General features: G+C 41.1%; 1 protein-coding gene across 3 annotated transcripts in view; it reads right to left on the bottom strand.

Moving 5' to 3' along the window:
- Positions 1-27,048, bottom strand: part of Ap1ar (adaptor related protein complex 1 associated regulatory protein) — a 29,279-nt gene extending 2,231 nt beyond the window's left edge. The window contains exons 1-9 of one of the 3 annotated variants that reach the window (XM_051185528.1): positions 26,811-27,047; positions 15,092-15,140; positions 14,185-14,211; positions 11,312-11,337; positions 7,397-7,493; positions 5,937-6,035; positions 3,939-3,994; positions 3,240-3,313; positions 2,926-3,054 (exon numbers count right to left, since the gene is read on the bottom strand). In XM_051185528.1, coding sequence (XP_051041485.1) covers positions 2,926-3,054; positions 3,240-3,313; positions 3,939-3,994; positions 5,937-6,035; positions 7,397-7,493; positions 11,312-11,337; positions 14,185-14,211; positions 15,092-15,140; positions 26,811-26,887 — 634 coding nt within the window. In that variant the 5' untranslated portion in view covers positions 26,888-27,047. Of the gene's footprint in view, positions 1-2,925; positions 3,055-3,239; positions 3,314-3,938; positions 3,995-5,936; positions 6,036-7,396; positions 7,494-11,311; positions 11,338-14,184; positions 14,212-15,091; positions 15,141-26,810 lie in introns of all 3 variants that reach the window. The other 2 variants (XM_051185529.1, XM_051185530.1) reach the window with 2 other exon arrangements.
- Between the last annotated feature and the right edge of the window lie 247 nt (positions 27,049-27,295).

Genomic DNA, 27,295 nt, shown 5'->3' with positions numbered 1-27,295 from the left:
GGGATGACACAGGCTTTTCCCCAGGTCCCTGCTAATGCGGCATGCACTTCCAGTACATCAGCCACCCGTGAACTTAATAGAGCAACCGATTCTACTCCATTTTAGCGTGAAGGAAACTGCAGCAGAAGGTACCTGTCTACGAGGTCATAGAGTTATGAAGTAGTGAGGGGAATTTTCTTTTTTGGTGTGTGTGTGGGGGCACTGCAGGGATTAAAATACAGGGCTCTCTGCATCTACTGCTGAGCTACTTTGTAGCCAGGACTGAATTTTAGTATATGCAGTCTGGCTTCAAAGTCTGTGTTCTCAAGATCTTTTGACTCTTTACTACAGTAAAGTATAGATATTTCATAGTTCCAGATTTCACTCAGAATATAAACTGTTAGTAACACAAATCTCCAAAATACTGACACAATTGAAGGGGAGAAAGGACAGAAATTTCTAAATACTAGTCAACATAAAAGAACTAACACCAAGGGTGAGCAAAGAGGTTCAAATATTTCTGACCTTAGTCAGATTTCATAGCAAAGAAAGAGTATTAAATCCCTACCACTGTCGTCTGTCATTCCTGAAAAAAACTTACAAAGAATCAATTGAGGCAAGTTATTACACTAGATGGGAACATTATAAAAATATGAGCCAGGGTTGGGGAGATTGCTCAGCTGGTAAACTGCTTGTCATACAAATAAGAGAACCTCAGCACCCATGCAGAAGGCCAGGCATAGTGACACCCGTAATCTGAGAGCTGGAGAGGCAGAGACAAGATTCCTGGGGCTCTAATGGCTGGTTAGCCTAGCATAATCAGTGAGCCCAGGTCCTAGAGACCACCTCAAAAAACAAAAGACAGCTCTAGAGAACCGACACCTGAGGCTGCCCCCGCCTCCTCATACATGCACACACACACACACACACACACACACACACACACACACACACACACACACGCACACACACACGGTGCATACACACATATTTACAACCATAAAAAAAACCTATGTGGGCTGAGAACTCCTATGACTATGGATTTGTACCTTGGATTGAAATTGCTCTAAAGGAAGCTGCAACTGTGTAAAGAAAAAAAAAAAAAAAAAAGGTTTTCAGTGGATTCTTTCCTCTGCCTATGCCACTTGAACAATTTTGCTAATAAGTGAGTAATGACCAGGACAACCTTATCCATGAATATGATTAGCACATGTAGATGACAGAGTAAGGACAAATGAGCTGGTGACTGGGATCCAAACCTACACTGAGGTAAGTACAGGACGGGGGAAGGGGCATCACTGGGAAGATCAAACAAACTAATGCACTGTCATCAAGCTCTGCCTGCCAGTCTAATAGACAAAACAAATTAGCAGGATTAAAGCACATCTAACAGCCATTCCATCTCAACAGTCTATGAACTGCTTAAAGCTTACTATTTCTCTTGGAGTTCTATATTCTGTAATTCTTTCATATATTGCTTATTTTTTAACATGAAGATAAAAAATTGGATTTTTCTTAATGAAGTTATGTTGTAGTTAAATAATTTAACTACAATTCTGAGCACTTGTATGTATGTACCACTGCCTATACTAGGTGTTTTACATATTTTATGTCTACCATATTCATCCCTCCCAAATACTTACTTATTGTTTCTTTTTTGTGTGCAGAGGATCAAACCCATGTCCTTGCACACACCAGGCAAACATTCTACTTTTGAACTACATTACTTTCCTCAGACAAATACTTTATTGTTTAGTAATACATTAGCACTTATATAAAACATGAAAAATTATCCTTTATTCTTCCCTTTGAAGATGAACAACAAGCATGGCTTAGGGAGAGTAAGGAATTTATATACGGTACTATGATTTGGAAGACTAACCAGACAAAATTCAAACTTATATCTGAACAACAGCTTGTGTTCTACAAAACACCCCCGAGAATCGCTCCCTGATACCGGACATTAACTGACTTTTGACTTGAAACTGCTCAGGAAGAGGCAGTAATCCCTCATGTGGAAAACTTCCTGAGCTAGGTTAGGAGCACTTTTGAAAAAATTAACATCTGCTTTCTAAATCCCAAGAAGCAAAACTTAAGTAATTTTCTAAGCAATTTACCAGGAGATGATAAATGATAATAAAGTAACAGTCATGGTTCTGCTGGATGGCTGAGCTCTAGGGGTGCCTGATACCAAGCAGATGGCCTGAGCTCAAGCCCTAGGCCCCACATCATGGAAGGAGAGAACCAACTCCCAGAGAGTTGTGTCTGACCTCCCACATGTTGTGCTGTGGAATGATCTTTTTGTACGCTGTGAAGATGTATCACTCTGATTGGATTAATAAAAAGCTAAAGGGTCAATAGCTGGGCAGGCTTTCTGGGCAGAAAGGACACTGGGAAGAAGGGAGACCCAGGAGATGCAGAGGAAGCAGCAAGGGCAACACAGAGCAAAGTTAACCAAGCCAGTAAAAGAACACAGATGAAAAGAAACGGGGTAATTCACATTGAAAGAGCTAGTCAGAAACAAGCCTAAACTATCAGCTGAGCTTTCATTATTAGTAACTCTCTGTGTCATGATTTGGGAGCTGGCTGGCAGGACAGAAACAGACACCTTACACATGTGCAAAGAAACACACACACACACACACACACACACACACACACACAATAAATATAAGAAACAAGAAACAGTAATTGTCAGCTGGGTGTTATAGCTCATGCCTTGAAGCACAGTACCCAGCAGGCAGAGGTAGGTGGATCTTTATGAGCTGGGGCCAGCTTGGTCTATAGAGAGACAACTAAGACTACACAGTGAGCCATTAAAAAAATTGTGATTGTGATTTCTTTTATGGGCTTGAATATACTCAGTTAAATACCACAAAATACAAGGCAGGAAACATTTGAACCAACAAGGGTCAGTGTGACTTGAGGGTCACTGAGGTAACAGACCTTCTTCATCTTCCCACTCCAGATCTAAGGAGGTGCTGTCGTCATTCCCACTAGTTGATTTGGTTTTGGTCATTAAGTCACAGCTGCTTTCAGTATTTGGTGTCAATACTGTGGCGTCAGATGAGAGTCCTGGAACACACAGCAAATGAACAAAATGTCACCTGTACTCTTACCACAACAACCATCTTTCTTTTCTTTCTTGGGGAGCAACTGACTCTTTAAATCTTAAAGTTCCTCCAGACTTCTACTAATATAGTTCTTAATGTGGCAGAAAGTAATTTGAAAATGTTCAGAGAATATTTTAAAAGACTTACTGCTACTTCGAAAAACTTCGTACTGCGACTTTATATTTCTCAAACAAGATTCAAAGTCATCTTCTGGTCCTGTACTGTAATAAAAGTGAATTAAAAAAAATTAAAATGCATTTGGAATAGATGTAATAGAATGAATACTTATGTGAGTGATGGTATTTCTGGCTTGAAGCCTCTTCCCCAAGTTGTAATTGCAGAATATTCACTAGAATATTCTGGTGAAAACAGACTATCTGTGAAGGCCAACCCTCAAAGCTGAATGTAAGCCCAACTTTACAATAACCCTGTAACAACAAGCATGAGCATGTTCATTAAGAAAAAGGAACAACTAAGGTTACTACCAACTTACCTGAAGGAATCCAGTTACCATACCCTTTTCTACATAAAGATGTTATTACTCTTCCAAATGCATCAAAGTCAATTTGAATAAAGGATCACTTATAGTTTAAAAATATTCTCAGTATTCTACAAGTCAGTGTCTTAGAGGAAAGTATATATGAATATACATACAACAATCTGTGTACACACACACACACACACACACACACACACACACACACACACACACGAGGGGATACTAAGGCCTGAGCGCCTAGGGCTTTGAGTGGGTAAATATATTCACAAACATCTGGAGAAGAACAGTCTATTTGGAAATAACACTCTCTGCCACAAACAAAGAAGGAAATATACATTGCTCTTTACCTGTGATAGTCTCCACTGCTAGGATGATAGTGCTGTGTAACTCTCTGCTTTTCTTGCTTTGGAAACACAATGTAATACAAAATCATTTTGATGTCAAGTTACATTTTTAAAAAAATATCCATGCAATGCCAACATCCTTTGCCTAGTGTTTAAAAACAAAAAGTTAGCATCATTCTACTGAAGACTTTTCCTTCTCCAATCCTTCTATATCCTCTTATTTAAGGACAGAATTATTCTCAGTTCATCAGGGAGTGATGCTGTAGTACTGAGAATATTTCGTGTTGTGAAGTGTACTGGCGCCTCTAGCCTTCTCAATACTCCTAAGAACCTCCATGACTAGAAGGGTAGGCAGGAAGCCAACTGTTAGGCCATGCTGACATCTTCTTCAGCAAGGAAGGAGCAATGTGAAGGTTTGTAAGGCTGAGCTGACTCAGGATATGTTAATGAAAGTGGATTATTTGGGATTCAGCACGGGATTCTAGAGCTGTGCTTTGATAGTGGCTGTGTATTCCTGGCATCACCTTCTGGTTCTTCATCTGTTGGTTACAGATGGCTACTGTCCCACCTTAGCAGACTCAGTGACTATGAAAAAGCAGTGAGCCGGTACATGTCTGTATAGTTGGGTCCATGTATAATATGCATATGATGTATTCCCAGAACCAACATTTACTCACGGAAGCAAGAACACAAGAGAACCTAGATTACCCAAACTGACACATGCTTCAATGGGATGCTTTAACCCAATGGTTCTCAACCTTCATAATGTGGTGGCCCTTTAATACAGCTCCTCATGGACCCCAAACCACAAAGTTATTTCATTGCTACTTGGTAACTATAATTTTGCTACTGTTATGAATCATAATGTAAATATCTGATATGCAACCCCTGTGAAAGGATCCTTTGACCCCTATAAGGGTCACGGCCCACAGGTTGTGAGAATCACTACTTTAACCAGATGCAGTGGAGAATTTATTACTGTAAAAAATAATGTCTATATTAAGAGCAACAATTAGTTTAGTAGAAAGAAGTTAATTTTAATGTTTTCCAGTATTTAAGATGTACTAAAAAGGCCGAAACCCACCCCTTCAGAGAGAGAAAGAGATAGTTCACATAGAAATCACAAAGACAGGATTTTTCAGTTTGTCTAAATTTCTACATGTGATTTGAGTTTTGTACTATGAACACTGTATCACAACACTGGTGGCAAATCCACACAGCCAATTATGGAGGGAGACAGTAAGCAGTGTACTGGCTAAGCACCACTGCCCTTGGACTCTGGCTCTCCTGTGTCTCAGCTATAAAACCTGTTTGTCTTTCAGCTTCCTCGTCTGTAAAAATAGAGATTTCAAATGTCCCCTTTCTCCTAAGACTGCTGTGGATTTTCAACTAAGAACAAGAGCATGACAGACACTAGCAGTAAGCAGTAAGCGCTATCGAGCTATGTCATGGTAAGAGATGGTAAATCTGTCTTTCCTGATAATATGCCAAAGATGTTCTGAGGACTCCACCTCTTAGTGTCTCAAATACGTAAGAAATTGAGAATTAAACAATACCCTTCGTAAGCCATAACTCATATAGCTTGTCTTATATTAAGTATAAGAATCTTACAATTTTAAGAAATTGTTTTAAAAATATTCACAAAAATAAACTAAAATGCCTGAGCAATTATATTGAAGGCTAGTTTTGAAGTATTTGCCTGGTAAACACATTTCCCCCAAAAGAATTTGAATTAAGTGCACTAGAATTCATCTTTAGACTAAATGAGAGTTGGCTCCTGCTAATCTAGAGTACACAGCACATGGCATCAAGCTCACATTTATGCTTCTTCTAGAAGGTAAAGATGGGTTCAGCTGCCTTTGAGATTCCTAAGGATGTATGTGTAAGTACGTCCTCTGCTAACCAAAGAGCTGTTGGTGCTAGCAGGAAAGTCCCAACTTGGAATAGTCAGAGAGAACAGGGAGAGACAACCCTGGTGTGCGCTGGGGTTTCCCCCCTCACCTCCAGGAGCTTTCGCTGCCTTGCTGCCCTGGCTGCTTCACGCTGGGCAGCGTATAAAGCTTCTTCTTCTAGTCTTAACTTCTCCTCTTGTAAGGCTAACTGTACATGAACAAAACGGTAAGGATTAACAGAAACCAGAACCTGTCTAGCTGCTCTAAACACCAGCTCTTCCGATTGTAAAACAAAACCGAAATCACTGAAAATAACTATCTATGAAGCACATAAAAATTTAGATTTCTGTGGCTGCCCATTTCAAATTCTTTTACAAAATACCCCAGATGATATATAGGACATTATTGAATTCTTTAGAAAATGTAATCAATGTTCTTTCTTTCAGTTACCATTTTAATACCTGTCACCTGACTGCAATGGTTCTGGCCCTCACAAATCAATCATCCCTAAATCTAAGGCCAAATCACACGTATGCTTTCTCCACTTAAGTGACACCCATACACATTTCTCAATTTTATTAGACTCCTTATTCAAAAACTACTTTCATATTTAAGTTCTTACATTCACAATATCATACACAGGACCTTAATGCTAAATACTGCACTAACCTCTTTTTCCTTTAAAGTACTATAAGCATCTCTCATGTAGATGAAATCAGTACTTTTTTTCTTTTTTGGTTTTTCGAGATAGGTTTTCTCTGTGTAGCTTTGTAGACCAGGCAGGCCTCAAACTCACAGAGATCCACCTGCCTCTGCCTCCCGAGTGCTGGGATTTAAGGCGTGTGCCATCACCACCTGGCTAAATCAATACATTTGTAAATCACAAATGGTACTAAATATATTGTTTTTTATTTTTACTTAAAAAATACTTTTGGTACTGCAGACTGAGCCCAGCACCTTTATAGCCTGACCAGAAGGTTACTTCTGACACAGGGTCTTATTACATATAGTTCAGGCTGGTCTCCAACTTGCTATCTTCCTAAGGCTAGCCTCAAACTCATTCTCCTACCTGCACCTCTCAAGTGCTGGGATTACAGGTACAAACCACCATGCCCAGATCAAAAGACTGCTTTTAAATGTAGAATGGTACACAGATGATTCTCTCTAATTAAGTGGCAATGCAGCTATGATTCAGGCCACTTCCATACTTTATTAACGACTGTGACTGGTAAGGGGTACTTGGTTCACTGAGAACAAATAAACCCAAGACAGACAAAAACTTACACATGGCTCACTGTGAAAGAGGGCAGGTGGTTTGCCTTGACTGGGACAAAGGTACTTGCTCTTGCTTGGCTTTCCTATCTGGGAACTATCTCTAAAGAGCGCTCTACTCTTGTCATGTGACATCACATGACCTCTTAACATGAAACCAAAGTAACTGTAGTGAGGGGAATAAGCTTCCACTTTGAAGTCATTTTTCTTCTATGACGTGATCGGAGGTCAGTGACTGCTGAGCACCACCCATCATCAGGCTTCACATGTATCTAAGCAGCAGAGCACACCACTTACCTCCCTCTGGATTTTCCTATCCACGTCTTTCTGTTTCTCAGCGATTGAATCATAATGCCTCTCTTGCAAGTCAATAATTTCTTCCTCAGTAAGTGGCCTAGAGGAAAGAGGGAGGGAAAGGAAAAACAAAACAAAAGCCCTTCTGATGAACCTGAGTCCAAACAAAACATTCCAAAAGCCAGGGGAATGCTGAAATTTTACTGCCAAAAATTGTATTAAAGCAACCGGATACAGCTTCAATTATGTAAAACTATGAACTGAAATACAATAGTAGCCCTCAGGACAGTGTACGATGATATGCGTTCTCTTACTCTACAGCTGTCCCTTAACAAGTATGGACTTTGCTACTCTCTACACGGGGTCTAACCCATGGCTAACATCTCACCACAGAAGATAACTTCAGTGTGCTGTACTCTATTCCCAGTGTTCATAGTGAGAGCCCTACCTTCCTCCCTGGACCCCTCGTCCTTCCTCACACTGGTCCAGCCAGCCAGTATCTCCTGGCCTCCACTGAGGATAGGGAAATCGCAGGAGGTCTGAATTCTTTCTTACTATACACACCTTCCTTTGTTCCTACCATTACATCAGTCACTCTGGACCCTGAGTACTTTCCACTTTAGTCGTTTCTGCCGTGGGCCGCTAGATTTAAAAAAAGGAAAAGGAAAAGGCAGCTACAATTTGGCTCTCAGTCCCCTATATTACTCCCCAACTTTCTTAAGTTTCTTATTCAATTTTTTTCTTAAAGGTAACTTAATTTCATTTCTACTCTCTTGCTTAAATAAATCTTATTCTTCCGCCCCTTCCCTAAAGAGGCAGGCTCCTTAACCTACCTGAGGTCACTGCTATACTCATGATTCATTCAAGTCCTTGGTTTGTACCAGCTGCTCCCAACACCGTATAAAGTAGAGGCAGAGATTACATGGGAGGGAAATGAGATGGATATATGGTAAGGCCAAGCTTGTGGCAGACTAGGATTTAAATGCGGGCAGTCTAGCACCTTGCTCCTAACTAGTATTGTTCCAGCCTTCATGGCTTTGCCTCCACTCATTCATCAGTATTGTCTTCAGCTTCCATCACTCCAGTAACGCTGGTAATCAATGACTTCTATGTTGTTAAACAAAAAACTTAAGTCCTTCTTCCCATTTAGGTTTCATGAACAGTCTGAACATCCCCTCTAGCCTTGCCTATGTCTGGATCTTCTCGTTTATCTTTTGCCTCGAGAGGTTCTGATGGTTCCTTGTTTCTACCACTTCTCATTCATTCTCCAACTCTTTCACACTGTGTGTCTATTTAACTATCACACCACTCTTCCTCATGCTCCAAGAACCCTATTCTACCATCCTCCATCACAGGTATGTGACCCCACCCCTCAGAGGTGTTGGGGAATGACCCGAAGACTTGGTAAATGCTAGATAAACACTCTTATCACTGAGCTGGTTACATGGGTATGGTGAAGTAGACTGATAATACCAGCATTCAGAGGATCAAAAGTTAAAGGCCACTCTGAACTACCCAGAACTTGAGGCCAGCCTGGGCTGAGTAGCAAATTCCCAACTCTAGACAAATCCTGTAGCAAAGCAAAATACAATACTAAGACCTTAGATCTATTTACCTAAAAGATTACTTAAAGTTTTTTTCATACAATGTATTTCAATCATAGTCTTTCCCCTCCCTCAATGCCTCCCAGATCAGATCCAATTTCATGTCCCTTCTCTCTTCCCCTGGGCTTGGGTCCTGCCCTGGAGTATGGTTGCGGATTTGTGTCCACTCCTCCTTTTCAGTGCTGGGATCTTGTCTGGTTTGAACCTAGGCAGAGACCCTAGACCTTTACTCCATAACTTTCACTGCAAGGAAGACTCACATTTGCATCACTCTATACCGTCCCCAGTGCTTCCTTCTAATCAATGTCACACTGTGTATGTGCATCTTTTAACTAATCATTGCTAAACCAACTCAGAGATCAAGCCAGATGTCATCTATTTGAAAGAAGCCCTTTTGGACATACCTCACCCCCACACATTTTGGTCACAGGGATTCTCTATGATCTATGACTGCTGTTTTAATTGCCACTTTATACTGAAATGTTATCTTTAGGAGCTTTCAATAGAATACACACTTTCCTCTAAAGCAGAGACAAACACACTCAAGGTGGGGGAGAAAGAGACAGAGATAGAAACACACACACACACACACACACACACACACACACACACACACACAAGCACAATGCTTGAAACTAGACTTACCAGGGCTTTGCATGCTCTGCAAGCACTCTACCACCTAGCCACATTCTCAGCCTTTCCCCCCTTGCTGTAAAGAGGATCTCGGGCAGCCCAGGCAGTCTTCCTGTGTGTGCTAGCATAAGCTAACTTCCCCTGATTGTGTTCTCCAGTGCTGCCGTCACATATCTCCCTCATCACACCAAGTCCACGCCTGACCTTTCAATTCCAGTATCAAACATAGTGCCTGGCACAGGGACAGCTGCCCAATAAAGGTTTGCTAAACTAAAAAAATGCAAGGACACAATAACCAAAATAGGAAACAATTCCCTTGACACTAGGAACTTTTTTTTTTTAATTTAATTTTATGTGTATGGGTGCTCTACCTGCATGTATGTATGTCTATACACCAGTCACATGCCTGGTGCCCAGGGGGGCCAGAAGATATTAGATCCCCTGGAACTGGAGTTACAGATGATTGTGAGCCACCCTGTGGGTGCTGACAATCAAACCTGGGTCCTTGGAATAGCAGTCAGTGTTTTTAACCACTGAGCCAACTCTCCAACTTAGGAACTTTTTTTTTTTTTTTTTTGGAGTTAAAGACAGATACTTCTTTTTCTATTCTATGCAATGCTACAGCAGATAATTATAAGAGTCTAGTTACTTCTGAAGTAGCAAAAGAGTTTCTGAGTTGTAGAATGCTTTGGAGCAGTGGTTCTCACCCTTTCTAACGCTGTGACCCTTTAACACAGTCCCTCATGTTGTGGTGACCCCCACCATAACATTATTTTGTTGCTACTTCATCACTATAATTTGCTACTCCTATGAATTGTAATGTAACTATCTGATATGCCCCAAAGGGGGTCTCAATCCACAAGCTGAGAACCACAGTTTTAGAATGTATAATGTAGAAAAAGGGTAAAGCACAAAAAGAACTGGAATTATCAGTACTAAGTGGTTTTAAGAAAACTAAATGATATATAACCTAGGCCTAATTTTAAAAGACTAAGAAACTGGTATAAACAAGAAAATTTTATTATCAAAAGTAGTGTTTGGGGGAATATATAATTTGTCTTTTATGTAAAGAGAAAATTTGTTTTCTGAAACTAACTGTTCAGTGTCTTGAAGACTATGATATGAATCTCTCTGGAATTTGGCTTCAAAAGCTCACATGCTGTTGTTTAAACGTTTCCATTCCATCCTGCAGGGAAGCTACTTAAGAATGTAAACAAGTCAAAATGGCTCCAGGAAGGCCCTGAAACTGACCAGATTCACTAGGCCCCTCCCTGCCAGAGTGAGCAATGAAAGCTTCCAGTCTAGTTCAGATAAGGAGAGCTGCATAGAAAACACCACAGACAAGCCGGACTGCAAAGTCTGAGACCAGACCCTCTGCAGCTCAGTGGTTTAGACCAAGCAAGGCACCTGGAAAGGACACTCGCTGCCCTGAATTACCTGCAGGCTGTGCAATATGCTCCAGGTTCCCAGCTTTGTGAGCGGTCTGTCACCCATGCTGGGTCTTTGAGTCATTTCTACTCCGATAAGTAACCCCAATAAACTCACTGGTTCACCAAGTTGGACTCTGGTGGTATCTGCCCTTTGGTCTGCGGTGGGCTCCCTCTCTGGGATGAGTTGTACCACCCCAGGAAAAGCTTTGTCACATAACACTTACATATTTTATTGTTTTGAAAAGCCTTACCTATGGTTGCTTCCTGGGCTCTCCCCCTGCACAAAAATTAAACAAGTAAAATATTTTTCACTACTTGAACTCACTATCTAAGGCAAGCCAAAGCAATTTCATTCAATCAAAAACAGTTTCTACTTACCTATGTCTGTCACAGTAAGCAAATTTCATTATTAAAAGGATTTGAAGCAAAAACAAAAAAAACCTTTACTATTTTTCAAAGGCAATTATGGAATAACCATTTGCTGAATAATTCTTAATTTTTCTAATATGTGATATGTAGCAAATGAACTAACAGGAAATGCCAGATAACACACTCACTATGACTTCAACATTTGTAGCTGATTTCGGTTATTCATATTTTAAAGTTTTTTGTACTCCTCCCCTGGAAATCAATACTGTTTAGACCAGTTGTTTTCAACCTGTGGGTTATGATTCCTTTAGAGGAGAGGTCCATGCCATTCATAACAGTAGCAAAATGACAGTTTTGAAGTAGTAACAAAATAACTTTATGGTTGGGGGTCACTACAACATGAGGAACTGCATTAAAGGCCACAGCACTATGAAGGGTGAGAACCAGTGCTTTAGACTCTCTGGCCACTTGAAAGCATGCAGAATAGCAAATAACTAAGAGTTGGCCAAGGATGTAAAGAAGATGGGTGTCACTTCGAACTCTTGTTACACTTCTCACACTGAAGGAGTAACGTCCATCGCCTTGCCTGCACTTTGGGCTCTGTGGTTTCACTATTCAAAACAATCTCTGACACGGGGATATTCTGGCTTAAAATATAACAAAATACCTGCAAATATGGTGTCTAGCTGCTCTCTGGTGTCCCTGAGCACAAGAAGGTGATGCGTCTTGCACTGAGAATATGTGGGGTAGACAACTTTCAATAAAGCATGTGACAGATAGTCAGCATCGATGCTAAGGGAAGTGTTTCCACAGAAACACATGAAATAGGCCTACACATTTATCAGGTGATGAAATGCTATGATCAGAGGTTTCCGGAATCTATCTCAGTGCCCGCCCCTAGGAGGAAGGATTTCTGACAGCATTCCCGGGACTCTGAAACATTTTAACTACCATATGAACTGGGGCTGGTGAAATGGGTCAGTGGTTATGACCAGGTCAGCTTGGGCACAGTGAGCTGAACTTAGTTCCCAGCACCCACACCTTGTGGTTCACAGCTGCCTATGAGTCCAGCTGCAGAGGATCTCATCTACTGCCGCCTTCTTTTACTCTCTGAAAGTACCTACAGCATATACTCAGCAGAACATACACATACATGAATAAACATAAATCTAAAAAGAAGAGGAAAAATTGACTGGCGCAGTTTCTTTTCAAAATATAAAATCCAGTAGTTGCCCCCACTTTTTTTTCAATAGCAAGCCTTAATTACTATTAAGAAAAATTTGGGTATTCTGAGTATTTCTTATATATTTAAACTATTCCTATCTGTAGCTAAAATATAGTACTAAGTTGACAATAGGAATCAAATTCTCAATAGTCCATATTCATGTAAGAAGCAGCATCGCAAAGCAGGATGGTACGTAGCCATGACCATCCCAGGTGGGGCAGAGGGGAGGCTATTCAGCAGAGTAAGACCTAGCAAAAGCCCGAGCAGTTACTGAAGAGCACCTTAGGGAAAGCCAGCAGCGCTTCTGACAGGCAGGATGCTGCTGAGGTGGACTATGGAGCTGAAGGAAGTCTTGTTGGTGAAACGGGGAAGACTGAGGCAGGGAATGGAAGGAAGGAGGCTCCATAGAAGGTGGGTGCTGCTTCTCTAGGACAACGAAGGTTGGACAGGTCCCTAGACTGACTATCTACCTACCAGATGATGTATATGCCTTGTTTCATGAAAGGTCTTTTTTGTTTTGTTTGCAGGGTTTCTCAGTGTAGTGTTAGCTGACCTGGAACTCACTCTATAAGACTAGGCTGGCCTTGGACCCATAGATGCACCTGCTTCTGTCTCCTAAATCCTAAGTGATTAAAGTTACGCACCACAACTGCCTGGTTCAGACATTCTTTCTATCAAATTACTTTGAGAAATGCTGAACTGAACAAATTTAAACTACTTTAATAATTAAAAGTTTGTGTATGTGTGTGTGCACGCACGCACGCATGTGTGTGCACTTGACTGCTCAACTCCCATGTGTGAGGTCAGAGGACAACTCACAGGAGTCAGTTTCCATTTTCTATCAGGTAGGTCCTGGGGGCTGAACTCAGGTTTGGTGGCAAGTGCCTTTACCTGCCGAGTCATCTCACTGAACCTATGACTGAAATGCTCAGAACAAGTTGGATACACTTCCTCTTAGAGGACAGTAGGAGGTGAGTAATCTACACAAATTCATAAACTTACAGTTGGGCATGGGCACACAAACTTGAGATCTCCCAACTATGCTTCTAGATATTAAGTATATAGCACAGCTCTGATTCGAAGTTGCATTTTTTTTTTTTCATATTTTAGCATGTCTATTTTTAGGCTCATCTTAAACTTGACTGAGTTTTTAATAAAATGAGATAGAGAGAATCAATCAATATTAAGAATAACTGATGGGAAGTAATGGCTAACATGAGGAACTTTATAGTCATACATACATTCTACCCTCAAAAACCTACAGGAATCATGGATTCTAGGTTAAAGTTACTTATGTAAGGGAGAGACATTAGGAATACCTTCTTTTTTGAAGTTTCTTAGATTCTATAACAGACAAAAATCTGCGTCCAGCATTATATTCACCATTCAGTAGAAAATTCTTAATTTTTACTAACATAAATTAACCAAAGATGGGAAAAATGAAGAATGAACGAGAAGTAAAAAGCAAGACAAAAAATGGTATAACTATTGCAGCACTTAGTGAGAACAAAACGCGAACTGAATACTTACTTCATCACTCTCTACGAGATTCTCAAACTGAAATGACAGAAAGGGAACCATTAGGAGGGATATTTTCTCGTGTACACACATCTCACAAGGAACTGACACTTTTCTTAACATTAAAAATAATACATCTTTACAAGGAATCTAAGAAGTGTAGTAGCTTTTATAATCAGCATATTTGGTAAATTCTAGCCCACAAACAGCACATATATCATTACTTTACTGTTCATTCAGTAGCCAGGCTACTCTGAAGGCAAAGGCAGGAAGATGCTATGTTCAAGGCCAGCCGTGGTGACAGCATCAGTTTAAGGCCAGCCTGTGTGAGTTAGCAAGACACAGTCTCAAAATAAAAAGTGGAGATGAGGATGTATCTCAGAGTGCTAACCAGGCATTCATGAGACCTGCCTCCTATAACAATCAACAATACTAAAATTAGTAATACACACACACACACACACACACACATAAATACATCAGCCCTTACTAATGTGTTCTGGATCCTTCTTCATTATCTTAAAGACCCAGGTTTGGTTCTCCACACCTACATGGTAGCTCACAGAAGTCTCTTATCTTGGCCTGGTGGTGGTAGCACAGACCTTTAATTCCAGAACTTGGGAAGCAGAGGCAGGCAGATCTCTGTGAGTTCCAGGCCAGTCTGGTTTACAAAGGGAGTTCCAGGACAGCCAGGGCTACACAGAAAAAATCCTGTTTCAAAGCCAAAAACTAAAAACCAAAAATCTGTAACTTACTGGGAATCTGTCACCCTCTTCTGGTCTCTGTGGGCACTGCATACACACAGCACTCTTACATGCAGGCAAAATCTCATCTACATAAAACAAATCTTAAAAAACAAACAAACAAACAAACAAAAACTCTGGGCATTTTGGATCCCATCCAACACTCAAGGACTCACCTCTATTGTCAAGTGCTCTCCTCTTGGGCATGTTCTAAAATACTTGGACCTGGGGAGAAAAACATAAAAACGTTAAAAATCATGTCTAGAACAGAATTAATATTGTGGCATAAAAGTATTGATACAACAGATAAGTATAAATTCTCTAACATATATAATTTATATTTGTACTTCTAAAAATAAATCAAATTTACCTAAAAAGTATAGTTTAGATTTTTAAGTTTAGTTAACCAATCTTTTTATTGGCATTGATGTATATTAACTGTAATAACTTATACAAATATCACATAGAAGAGAATACAGTGACATTTTAAATTTGAACTTATTTTAATGTATCAAGTAAAATATCTTGTTAAAAATGGAGGTGTTTATAATGAAATCACATTATACATTGTACAAATGTCAATGAAACCCATTATTATGTATAATTACTATGTCAAAGAACAAGAAAGAGCCTTTAAAGATAAAGGATCATACTAAATAATACACAATGAGTACACCTCTGACATTTTAAAGGTATGTAAAACAGCACAACTCTGGAAGGATGAGCCCAGCTATGGGAGGTCCTGCCTGCAATTGCATTGTTTACAAGGCTGAGGCAGGATGGCTGGCTACTGAGCATCTGAAACCCTCAGGCCTTGGTCTCAAAACAAAACATATATAAAAGGCTTTTTGTTCTTTTCTCATGCCTTCAAACACAAAAGAAGGAAAAGAACTCATAAATATGTCAAGTGACATACAAACGTGTCACTATATCAACTTTAAGTTTAGTAGAAACCAAAAGTGTATTCTATCTATGTGGATCCTCTATCCACAACTGGTTACAGTGACAACAAGCATATTCTTGCCTGCCTGACTGCCCAACCACAAACCACATACCCCTAGACTTCTCTTGACCGGCTCAGCGTTCTCTGGAAACCAAACATAGCTAATATGCCCCTGATAGCTGTATGGCTTCACTTTCTAAAAAGATTAGACCGAAGCCTTATTCACAAAGAACAGATATTGATTCCTACAGTAATAAGAACATATTGATTGGTTGGAGTAAATACGCAATATGGTAAACTTAGGTACTGTGTTTTTGTTTTTTTTTAAACTGTGGGTTTTTTCTAAAAACAAGTATCAGATTTTACATATTTTAAAATGAATTATAGATGTTTTTATTTATTGAAACACTGCTGGCGCCTGTACAGCCCAACTACAGACATGTGCAGTATTAAATCTGATCAGTGATATTCGGCTAACTTTGAGCCATATGAAAACTACAGCTGTTGTCAAATGTTTCCCTGTTTTCTATATGGCAGACATTTTGACCATGGTTAGAAAGGCAGATGGTTTAAGTACCACTTCAACGATGCCTCCTTAGTGTGCAAGTAGTATGGCAGTCCAAGGAAGTGCCAAGCAAATGAAGGCCACCAAGATTCAAGCCTGTTATACTACTCACTGCTAAAAGTCTAACAAACTTGGAACACGCAGTTTTAGCATTTCCTACAAAAAGCTATCTTAACTTTTTATTTTCTACCTCATAGTCCTGTTCCAGAGTGTAGGGTAAGCAGTTTGTCAATCACCCAAGATCCTAACCCATCCATCATTAAAGTATATTAACCTCCTACCACACTTTATTAGCATCCATTAATAATCACAGCTCTGTTTCAATAGAATATTCAAGTCTGTCAATTTTCAAACCTTTACAGGACTTTTAGGAGTCTTCAGCTCTATTGAGAAGGTCCCTAGGGGATCTTAGGGATGATTTGCTGCTGTAAGAGGCCAACTTGCAAGCCACTGCAGCAGCACAGAGAATGACAGTGGCTAGGACACAGTGGTAGCGGACAGTCCTGAGGAGGGCTGAGAAGACAAGACAGGCAGAAATCAAGATGGAGCTGTCAGAGATGAGGGAGGTTAGAAACCAAACAAGCGAGCAGCAGGAGAGCAACATCCATAGGAAGCCAAGACAGTGAAGAGCGCAGACTTCAAGTACACAGAATGCACTACAGCTTTTAGTTACCCTAGAGCCATCTCCACTGTCCAGCATGACAGACGCTAGCAGTAAGCGCTATCAAGTACTTGAAATGCAACCAGTCTGAATTTGGAGGGCTGTGAAATGTCAAGTTGAACTGGATGCTAAAGACAGTCCAAAATTAACAACAATCTACTTCAACATCCAGGTAGGCTGCATGGTTAGATGTGAAAAACGTTCAGATCGTCTTCGATTCATCCTTTCTTCATATTTAATCCATCAATTCTATAGCAGAAAACATCAACACACATGTTCCAGGACTAAGCTAAGTGTGTAGCTTTGAGTCTAGCTGTGTTCATTTCATATGTAAAATCAACCACATGAGTGCTGTCATACATTTTTCATAAAAAAGATTTTCACCAAACAGTGGCAGTAAATAGCTGACAACATTCAAAAATAGTAATTTAAATCACATTATCTGTAAATAAAGGAAAACAGGCATCCTATTTTCTAGAACTACTATTGTTAGCACATCAGTAGGTCAGATTTACAAAAGTCCCTGAATTTACTTAAAGAAAGAAAGAAAAGCCAGCCAGAATCTGATTTTTTCTATCATGCCTGTAAGTGAAAACAGGAAAAAACTTTATTCTTTGCCTCTGTATTTGTAGAATGTGAATAAAGATACTGAATACTTTCAGAAGAAGAGTTGGCATTTCTGTGATACAGATTTCAAACATGTGCGTTAAGAGAAAGACACACTTAAGAAAGTCAGTAAGGGTCAAACTTCTCAACTTCAATTTCATTCGTAATAATACAACAATGCGATTAGACAACTCCCAAGTTCAGAGATCTTGGAGGTATGTATGGCTTTTAAGCAAATAACAAGGTGGCACCAGTAAGTGTGAGGAGGCACCCAGATCCTGCTTGTAGCAAAAGTAACAACACTCCTGCCGCCCACCTTGGGTAGCTGAGATGGGAGGGGTGGGGGGAGGAAGAGAAGGGGCACGAGAAAGAACTGCTCTCTGGACTGGACAAAATACATCAAAGACCAGATCTGGGTGTTCTGCTTTGTCTTTGTACTTCCAATAACTATTTCAGGGAGACAGTCTCCATTTTTCCAACTTGACAAGGAGGCAGCTGCCTTGCCATGGAGATGACTGTCTCACCTGTAGGTGCCCTACTCTCTCCCTGCCCAGCTTTGTGCCAATACTTCTGGGCTCTGTTTTGTTTTGCTTGTTTGTTTTTCAAGACGGGGTTTCTCTGTATAGCCCTAGCTGTCCTGGAGCTCACTCTGTAGACCAGGCTGGCCTTGAACTCAGAGATCTGCCTGCCTCTGCCTCCTGAGACCCGGGACTAAAGGTGTGTGCCACCAACCACCCAGCTAATGTTTTGTTTTTACCATTTCCTATTACTTATTCCTAGTTTCTTGTACTTATTGCTATAATTAGGGGAATTTATGCATGTTCTATTTGCTAGAGGGACAAAGGGCTATAATGAAGTCCTTGTACATGTTAATGGGTTGGAAGAAAGTAGCTTCTCAGTAGGTAGAGCAATGGAAATCCCTTATTGGTAAAAGTATTAATTGGCATAAACTTGAAAAACTTTAATATTTAGTACTGATGAAGATGGGTATAAGCTACAAAGCTGTCACTTCACTCCTGGGAGCCTCTTGTACAGGCATAGAAAGGGATAGCATAAGAATAGGACTTGATAGTAACAGCAAAAAACAAAACAAAAAAAAAAAATCCACAAGCACCCTTGAAATAATGGAATTTTTTCCATCAACAAGAGAATGGATAAATTATGGTATTGTAATATAATACATAATATAATGGTACACAGGAAGAGAAATAAGTGGGTGAGCAGGTATGAAAATGGAGTTTTGGATGCACACTGCTCAAAGTCACTGAGAGCAATGACAAACATAACTAATATTTGCTGTATTTACAAGGAACAAGAATATGATTCTTTCCTTAAATCAAGCTGGGCAAGCCAGCATGAAGACGCTTGCTGCAAGTTCCAGGAACCACAGGAGTCTGGGGGGACCGAGTAGGGATGATGCAGAGTGAATGCATGAATAATACATGTAATCAACTTGAGGCCAGGGAGAAAGGCTAGGGTGGGTCAGCAAGAGAGGCAAACAAACACTTAGCAGATAAGAAACTGATGGAGGGAAAGGATTAGACGATGAATGATGATGGCAAGTAGTATCAGAATCCTAATGAGGGTTACAATGTACAAGAGGCAAAAGGCAAGAATGGGTACAGCAAACAAGTAAACAATAGGGTAAGTCAAGACTCCCAGCAGTTAAAGGAGGAGAAACAGTGATGTGAGAAGCCAGGAGAGTCCTCAGGAAATGTGGCAGGGTCACACAGAGCTGAGCTGAGAAGAAAATATTTGAAGGTCACATCATGTGTACATTTAACTTTCATCAACTCAGGCATATGCTTAAGAGAAAAGGGAGACAAAAATTAACAGGCAAAACCTGACCACTGCTGTAACAGAATGCACACCTAGCACCAGGGTGCTCTAAACAGTGATTAAAGGAAACAGAAATGCATTCTCTGCCTTAGTCTGGAGCTCTCCAAAGTTCAGTCGCCCATGGGTGACTTACAGATACTCCTTATGTTCCCGAGAGGTGTCTCAACATGAGACAGATTCCTGCACATTCATTCCACTACTAAAAATGTGAGTCAGGGCTCAACATGTAAAGGGCAGCAGAGAAGCAAAAAAAGAGACTGTGGTGTTGGCACATGGGGCATTCATTAATAAAAAGAATTTAGGTAGCCTGGAAGTAAAAACTGGAGATTCCTGCAAACTTAATACCTTATTATCAAGACAGATGCTACGATAAATTTCAATCTTGTTGAAAACAAACTGAAAATGTAGTTTGTAATGCTTTTCTGTCATGCTGCTTGGTGGGTTAAAGAAACTACAAAAAAAAAAAAAAAAAAAAAAAAAAAAAACTACACACTGATGTTGTTCTTTTCTAATTCATTTTGTATCCCACCTGGTGAAATACAGTAACACAATCCTTCATATTTTGTTGAGGGTTATAAATAAATGATGAGCAACCAAGGTAAATGGTTCCAAAGTCTACTAAAAATTAAAAGCCTCCCAAGATGTCCCCCACCACAGCCCCAAACAAAAGCCTGGGCAGGCTATAAATCATGTGCCTGGCAAAAGCTATTACAAAGATGATGATGGACTGTTTTCCAGCTGACATCGACTATGTCAGTGGAGGTTATATCACTCGGAAGTGAAGGGATAAGAACTGACAGATGTCTCAGGGAGGAATGACAGCAGTACAAGTATGGCATGCCTATGATCACAGGTCCAGTTCTCTGCCTTATTACGTCAACTGACGCCTTAGCCATCTTCCGCCCAGGTACCGGAACTCAAATATTTGGCTTTTCTGGTCACTAGCTTGCACACAGCAGACAGGGACAGTTTGCGCGGGAGCCAATCCCCCATGACAAATGTCATTTTATATCTATAGCTGCAGCTATTGGTTGATATATGGTGTTCTACTGGTTGTGTATCTATGGAGGCCCTTACAGAACTGGTCATCGCAAAGTAAAAAGTTACTATTAACAGTGTCTTCTGAATGATGAAGTTTAGAAGGGACATTCAGAAAATTATTTTTATGCAAGAACAGTGGACATACGTCTTCCCTCTGTGTATGGCAAAGGCAGGAAGCACAGACTAAAAAACAAAACAGCCAATGCTTCTTGAGAGGAGTGTGCTCTAGAGGAATCTAGTCGTACAAAGGGCGCTCGGGCCTCCGACTTCCATGCTGTGTGCAGCACCTGAAATCACCCATCACCTGCTTTTAGAGGTGATAAATGTGCGATGGGAGATGTCATTCTGTATATGTTTCTCTTCCTGACTGATGAATAAAACACTGTGTGGCTAGTGGCCAGGCAGAAGCACAGGTGGGGCTACCAGACGAAGAGAATTCTGGGAGATGAGACAGAGAGGAGTTGCCACGTAGAGCCCGGGAAGAGAGGACTCAAGGCAGGCGTTCTCCAGTAACATAAGACCATGGAGAAATACATACATTAGGAGTCATGGGTTAATGATTAAGACAGAGCTCGCCAATAAGAAGCCCGAGCCATTGGTCAACAGTTTATAATCAATAGTGTCTGTGTGTTCATTTGGGGCAAGGTGGCAGCAGAACCAGGTGGGAATTCCGTTACAAATGTGACGTCTTTTGATTTCTTTTTCTTATTTCCCTAGGTTACTGAATGACAGGCAAAGCAATGGATTAATGTATATAACATGAAAATCAATAAAAATTAATCTTATGAGTCAAATGGGGTATAGGAGAAGGTAAATTACAAATAAGGTTGTGTTTTAATCCCCCTGAAGAGGAGGATCAGCCCATCCCCAAATATGAGAAAGGGTGGTTCAGAAGTATCAGAGATCAAAAGTCAGGGATATGAAAACAGCTGACATTCTTAAGAAACTATATTCACAGAGTCAACAACTATTTCCATCTGCTATGGACTAGGAACTTAACTAGGAGCCAGGTCCTCAACAAGAAGCCAAGATCAGCGTGGACTCAGACTGTGATGCACATACTCAGAAGGCTAAGTAGGTAAGTAGAACTCAGAGGAGCAGATTGTTCCACAGTGCTGTGAGCTCTTATTTTCAGAGGGCTGGTGATGCTTCAAGAACATTCTGGAAAATAATTCTTGACTTGCCAGTGAAAAGATGAGTAAGCAGGTGTTATCCAAGTGAAAAGGGAAGAAATAGATTCAGGGAAGAATGTAACACAGAGACAAGAAAAGAAAGAGCAGACAAGAGATACATAACGTAGAATCTGGAAAGACATTAAAGGTTTTTCAGATTTTAGCCTTTAGCCTACCTAGAAGTCGGGTAAGCACCAAAATGAGGAATCTACAGGCCAATTTGATGTAGTAAATTTCTCAGTTGAGATTCCCTCTTCTCAGGTATGTCTAGGTTCGTGTCAGTCATCTCGACAAACAACAATAAAAACAAACACAACTGGCCAGCAGGGACACAGAGGTTGTAAAGACACAGGTGACACTGAGGGAAGGAAGGAGTGGTGGCGATGATGTAATTCTATCACTAGACCCAAGATAAATGACAAATGAGTGTTTATTGGGGAACAATCACACAGAAAAATATGAAGACCCTCGGGAGCATCTCCCTGCCCTTCCTACTGGATCTGCCGACCCACCAGAAGGAGTCCCATTTCTGTCTGCCTGAGGCTATGCCCAAGGAGGCGTGGCAACCGTTACAAGTTCACTGACAAGATGCCTACACAGGAGTATTATGCTCCTCAGGTTTATAGCTAAGGTGACTATAGAGTGGTTTTCTCCGAAGAAAGTAGGAAACAAAATAAAAACGAAGGAAGAAGGGACTGAGAAGGAAAGGTGAGCGCAGCACTGCAAGATGGATGTAAAGTCCTGCTTGACAACTGGGAAGTAAGCAATTAGAGTATTTCAGAACACAGAAGGAGCAGACTGAACTCAGCAGGACATGGAGTAGATAAAGCCATGTGTTTCACGGTACTACCCAAAAGTGCACTGGTAAAACTATATTAAAGAAGAACAAAGATCAGAACAAAGCCCTGGAAGTCTCTATGTGGTAACACAGAATGGGCCAGGTTTCTCATAGCCATTTAAATCCCCTTCTGTCAAAAATAACTTGTGAAATTTCAGAAGCATCTTTCATCTATAAGTGTTTCAAAGTCCATAAACATGCACACAATTAAAACAAATCCCTTACTATTGGCACCATAGATTCTCAGCACAAATTATGGCAAAACATCACACATAAAGGCAAAGGGTGAGAGAATACTGTTCCTTATCAGGGATAACACAGTTCGGCTGGTGTACAGGATGCTAAGGGAGTGGCAAATCAAGAGAATTGAGGACAGTAAGGCTGCAAGACAGTGTCAAAACTATTCTCAAATGAAGGATAATATTTTATCAAAAGTTAAAATGTGAAGATTTGTGAATGTGTTGTTTTGAAACAAGGATATCTTCAATGTTCTTTTACTTTTTAAAAATATTTTTTTTCTTATCTATTTGTATTGGTGTTGCTTTGGCTGAGCACAAAGTGAAGTTACAGATACTCAAACACAGAAATGCTTACGATAAAACAGATATATGATGAACACGAATACCACACAGCTCAGCAGGCAGCCATAGGAGAAAAACAAGAGCTAGGAATTTAGAAAACAAAGCAGCAGACGTCACTAAACCAGGAAACACCATGACACAGTGTAGCTTTAGAAAGGCCAGGTATGACATGCAGACAGTAGTACAACGAGAACAACCGGAATGATCTGGGTGACAAGAAGGCCAACACTTAGGAGAGAAAGACAAAACAGAAAACCCCAGTATCTGAGAGCTAGAATGAGCAAGACTAGCAAGGAAAGAGACGAGGAAGGAGACAGACATGATGCCAAAGATCAGGCCCATAGTTTCAAGGAGCTCAGCACCCAGACAGGGTCAAGTTGTTGAGCTGCTATTACATTCTTCACCAAGAGTGTCCAGGATAATTCACAGACACAGGGTAACTAAATGTTATCTACAAAATAAAGAGCAACAAGCTATTACTGGTTAAAGATAAGGGCTCTGGCTTCAGAGGGACTTTGACTGCAACCCCAGCTCTGTTATCTCAGGCAGGTTAAACTCTCTGAGCTTTGGCTTTCAGCCTATAACACAAGTACAAGTAGAATAACATTAACCTAAAAGTTCAAAATCAAAATGCTCCAAGCTCTAAAACCTTTTTCAAGCCAACACGAGGCCACACCGTGGAAATTCCACACCTGACTTCAATCGATAGGAAGACCGTCAAATTACAGGAGACTTTGAGGCCAGCCTGGGTAACAAAGTAAGACAACGTACTGCCTAAAGCAAACTGTGCAAAACCATAGGCAGACTAAATATACTATAAAATCACTTCAAGTGTATAAAGAGTATATGAAATACAACTTGAGTGCCATGTCTAAGGGTATACATACATTCCAAATTTGTGTGTAGAAATACACAATATTCCAATTTGGGTATAGAAATATTCCAAAAATCATAGTAAAAAATAAGAAATTGGTTTAAGCATTTGGATAGACAGAATATACAATTTTCCACAGCACTTGACCGAAGTGTACAAAAGAGAAAATGACATAACACATCATAGTATTTAATTACTGCCCAGCACAAAGGAAGTAGCTAAACACTTATGGGCACTAAAGTCATTTTCACTGGGAAAGGAAAAGCCAATCACTGTAAACTGCTGCCTGGGAGCAAATCTGCTGCTACAGCCCAAGGGGCTAACACCTGCTAAATGGAGCACTCCAAACATGACCACACCTCTGCTAAACCATACAACTCACCTGGATCAAGTGAGGACCATTTCCCAGCAATCTGAAGACAGGGATTAAAAAACAAAGCACAACTAGGTTCGTAAGAACCTATCTAAAAACCAGAAACACAGAGGGCTGGGAATGTGGCTCAGCTGGAGAGCATTTTCTTAAAAGAGACACCCTGGATTTAAGCCCCAGCATTGCATAGAACAGGCAAAGTAGTAGCACGCACCTCTAATACAAGAATCTGGGTGGGAGTTAGAGACAGGACGAATGATTAGAAGTTCAAGGTCATCTTAGACAGGGATTATGCTAAAAGTTACACACACACACACACACACACACACACACACACACACACACAAACGTACGTTCTCCAAAATGTGCTGCTAACCTGTCAGGATAACAATATTCTGTTTTCTTGGCAGTAAGGTCTCCAACATGCTTTATCATACATATTGATATTTTGAAAAGTCAACAGTTATCCTAACATATAAAATACTGGAACACATTCTAGTATAATTGGTAATTATAGTGTTGAGATTGCATACTGTAAGAGTAAGTGATCTCATTTTGAGACTCCTGGGAAATCTGCAAGGCTAAAAAATCAGGCCTCGGATGACAAAGCACCCCTGTGGAGTCTAGCCTAAATGAGCCCAACAAAAAGCCCAGGATGTCCTATTTTTTTCTAGCCATAAGTACAATGACATAAAATCAAAGCAAGCTTTTGTGATTACCCAATTTTCTTTTTACCTTTATAAGTAACCACTCACTGTCCACATGCATGCCTAAAAGAAAATGACTAACATAACAACTAACTTGAAAAGCAGTTTAATCTTACTGTGTTTAACTGCTAAGAATTGTTAAGACTAATATTAAACAGTAAGTTTATCAGAAGATTCAAGTAACAGAACTGTTGAAACCTATGTTTATACAGGCAAAAAGAAACAGGATTGGTCATATGATCTTAGATGTCAGTATCCATCGCATAGACTTACTCGAGGTGTCTACCAAAATTGAAGTAGAGAGTCATGATCAAGGATTATGACAATGTACACATGACTCACTCATTTTCTCTTGTTACTCCTACCCTATGCTGGCAAACTGTGCTCAACCATAGAATCCGCAATTTTAATGAATAGCATATAATTAAAATGTAGTTTGTAAAAATCACTGTGGAAAATAAAAAACCCAAGGTGCTTACAGAACCCAGGTCATGTACTCCAAAGTCAAATATAAAAACATCTTGTCTACCACATAATTCAAAACACTCCTTCCCATAGTTAGAACATTACAACTTCTAAGGCAATAACCCATGATAATAAAGCCAAAAATGGTCTTATGTCCGGTTCTTTCGTGGGTCTATTTGCATAGCTTAATGAAAGGGCTCATCCACAAGAAACTTAGAACTACATGATTTTTGGACAGTTAAACAGCTGTCACACCCCTGTGCCAGGTAACAGTGTAGAAATCAGGAAAATCAAAATCCAAACTAAGCAGAGGTCTTTTAAGTCCATCCACTACGATTCTAGGGATGCATACTGTAAAGTCTTAGGTACTTTGTATCACAGGTGATACTTTCTGACTAGTGAATCGTATTTTATAATGCCTCCATGACTCAAAGATTCGAATTACAAGTCACTTGGTTTCAGTATGTACGCTGAAAGCTTTTTTGATACAACGCTGTTAGCGGAAAACTTGGCAATATGCTTAAGAAAGTAAAAAACAGACATGTCCTTTACATATAGTAGTAGCTGGCTTAGATTTTCAGTTCTTGGTTCAAATCCCTGGAAAATACTTAGTAACAAAATCAGCACCAACGCCATTTTCCCTGCCCCCCCCCCCGCGGACCAATATTCTAGGTAATAAAATGTATAAGAGTGAAATAATGATAGAATTTTGCTATCGGATGGTGTGAACTGAAAAATGTTAAGCATATCCCACTTTCACACAAGAGAAGTGATGTTCGGTGATACTTGGATTCGATCACCAAGTACGCGAGTAGCAACCACGGCATGCTATCCTTTCCAAATTTCTAAGTATTGTTACGAAAAGAATCGCACACTGCCGCACCAATCACTTAAACGCCAGGAGTGCACTAAGATCCGGCAGCTCTTCACCTAACAGTTCATCAGAGCCTGCAGCAGAAGTGACTTCTACTTAAAATGCACCTGAGGCATCAACCTCGGGGCCAGATTTCCGCCTGCTCTGTAAAGGCCCGAAAGGAGATCAAACACAGAAGACTTTAGCTCTGACATTCAACAAACTCCAAGCAGGGTGTGTCCAGGCGGCAACGCCGGGTGCGCTACAGGAGACGCTGCCTCCCGAGGCGGGCCCCCGGGGACAGAGAGCGTGCTCGGGGGCGGCAGGCACCATCACCATCGATCCCCGGCCGGGCCTCCCGGGCCTGCGCTGCTGCTTACCCTCCGCCCGCTCGCTGCAGCCGACCCGCTTCCCGGCGGAGCAGCCCGAAGCACTGCGTCCAGCAGCAGTTCCCCATCGCATGCCGCCCGCCCGGCGCCGCCGCTCCTCCTCCAGCCCCGAGCGCGAGCCCAGGCGGAGCAGCTGCATCCGCGCCGGCCGGAGCGCGGCAGGTGGCGGCACAGGGGAGCAAGGCCGCCGCTAGGCACACGGGTTCCGGGCTACCGCGGCGCGAGCGCAGGGCCTTGGAGTCCCGGCTCGCCAGCCGTCCGCATGGCCCGCCGGCTCGCCACCCGCCCGCGCCGGTCACCGCCCCGGCAGCCGCGGGAGGCCTTGCCGCCACGCCCCCTGCCTCTCCCGTGCTCCCATTGGACACGCTTCCGGAGGCCCGCTTCCGGCGGCCGGCGCATGCGTCACTTCCTCCGGCTTCCGGCTTGGCGGGCTCCGCCTGGTAGGCGGCGCTGTGGTTGTCTGTGCGAGCTCTTGT

The sequence above is a fragment of the Phodopus roborovskii genome, unplaced genomic scaffold (assembly GCF_943737965.1).
Source record: "Phodopus roborovskii unplaced genomic scaffold, PHOROB, whole genome shotgun sequence".
NCBI lineage: Eukaryota > Metazoa > Chordata > Mammalia > Rodentia > Cricetidae > Phodopus > Phodopus roborovskii.
The sequence above is the reverse complement of the archived record's forward strand: the minus strand, read 5'-3'. Positions and strand labels throughout refer to the sequence as shown.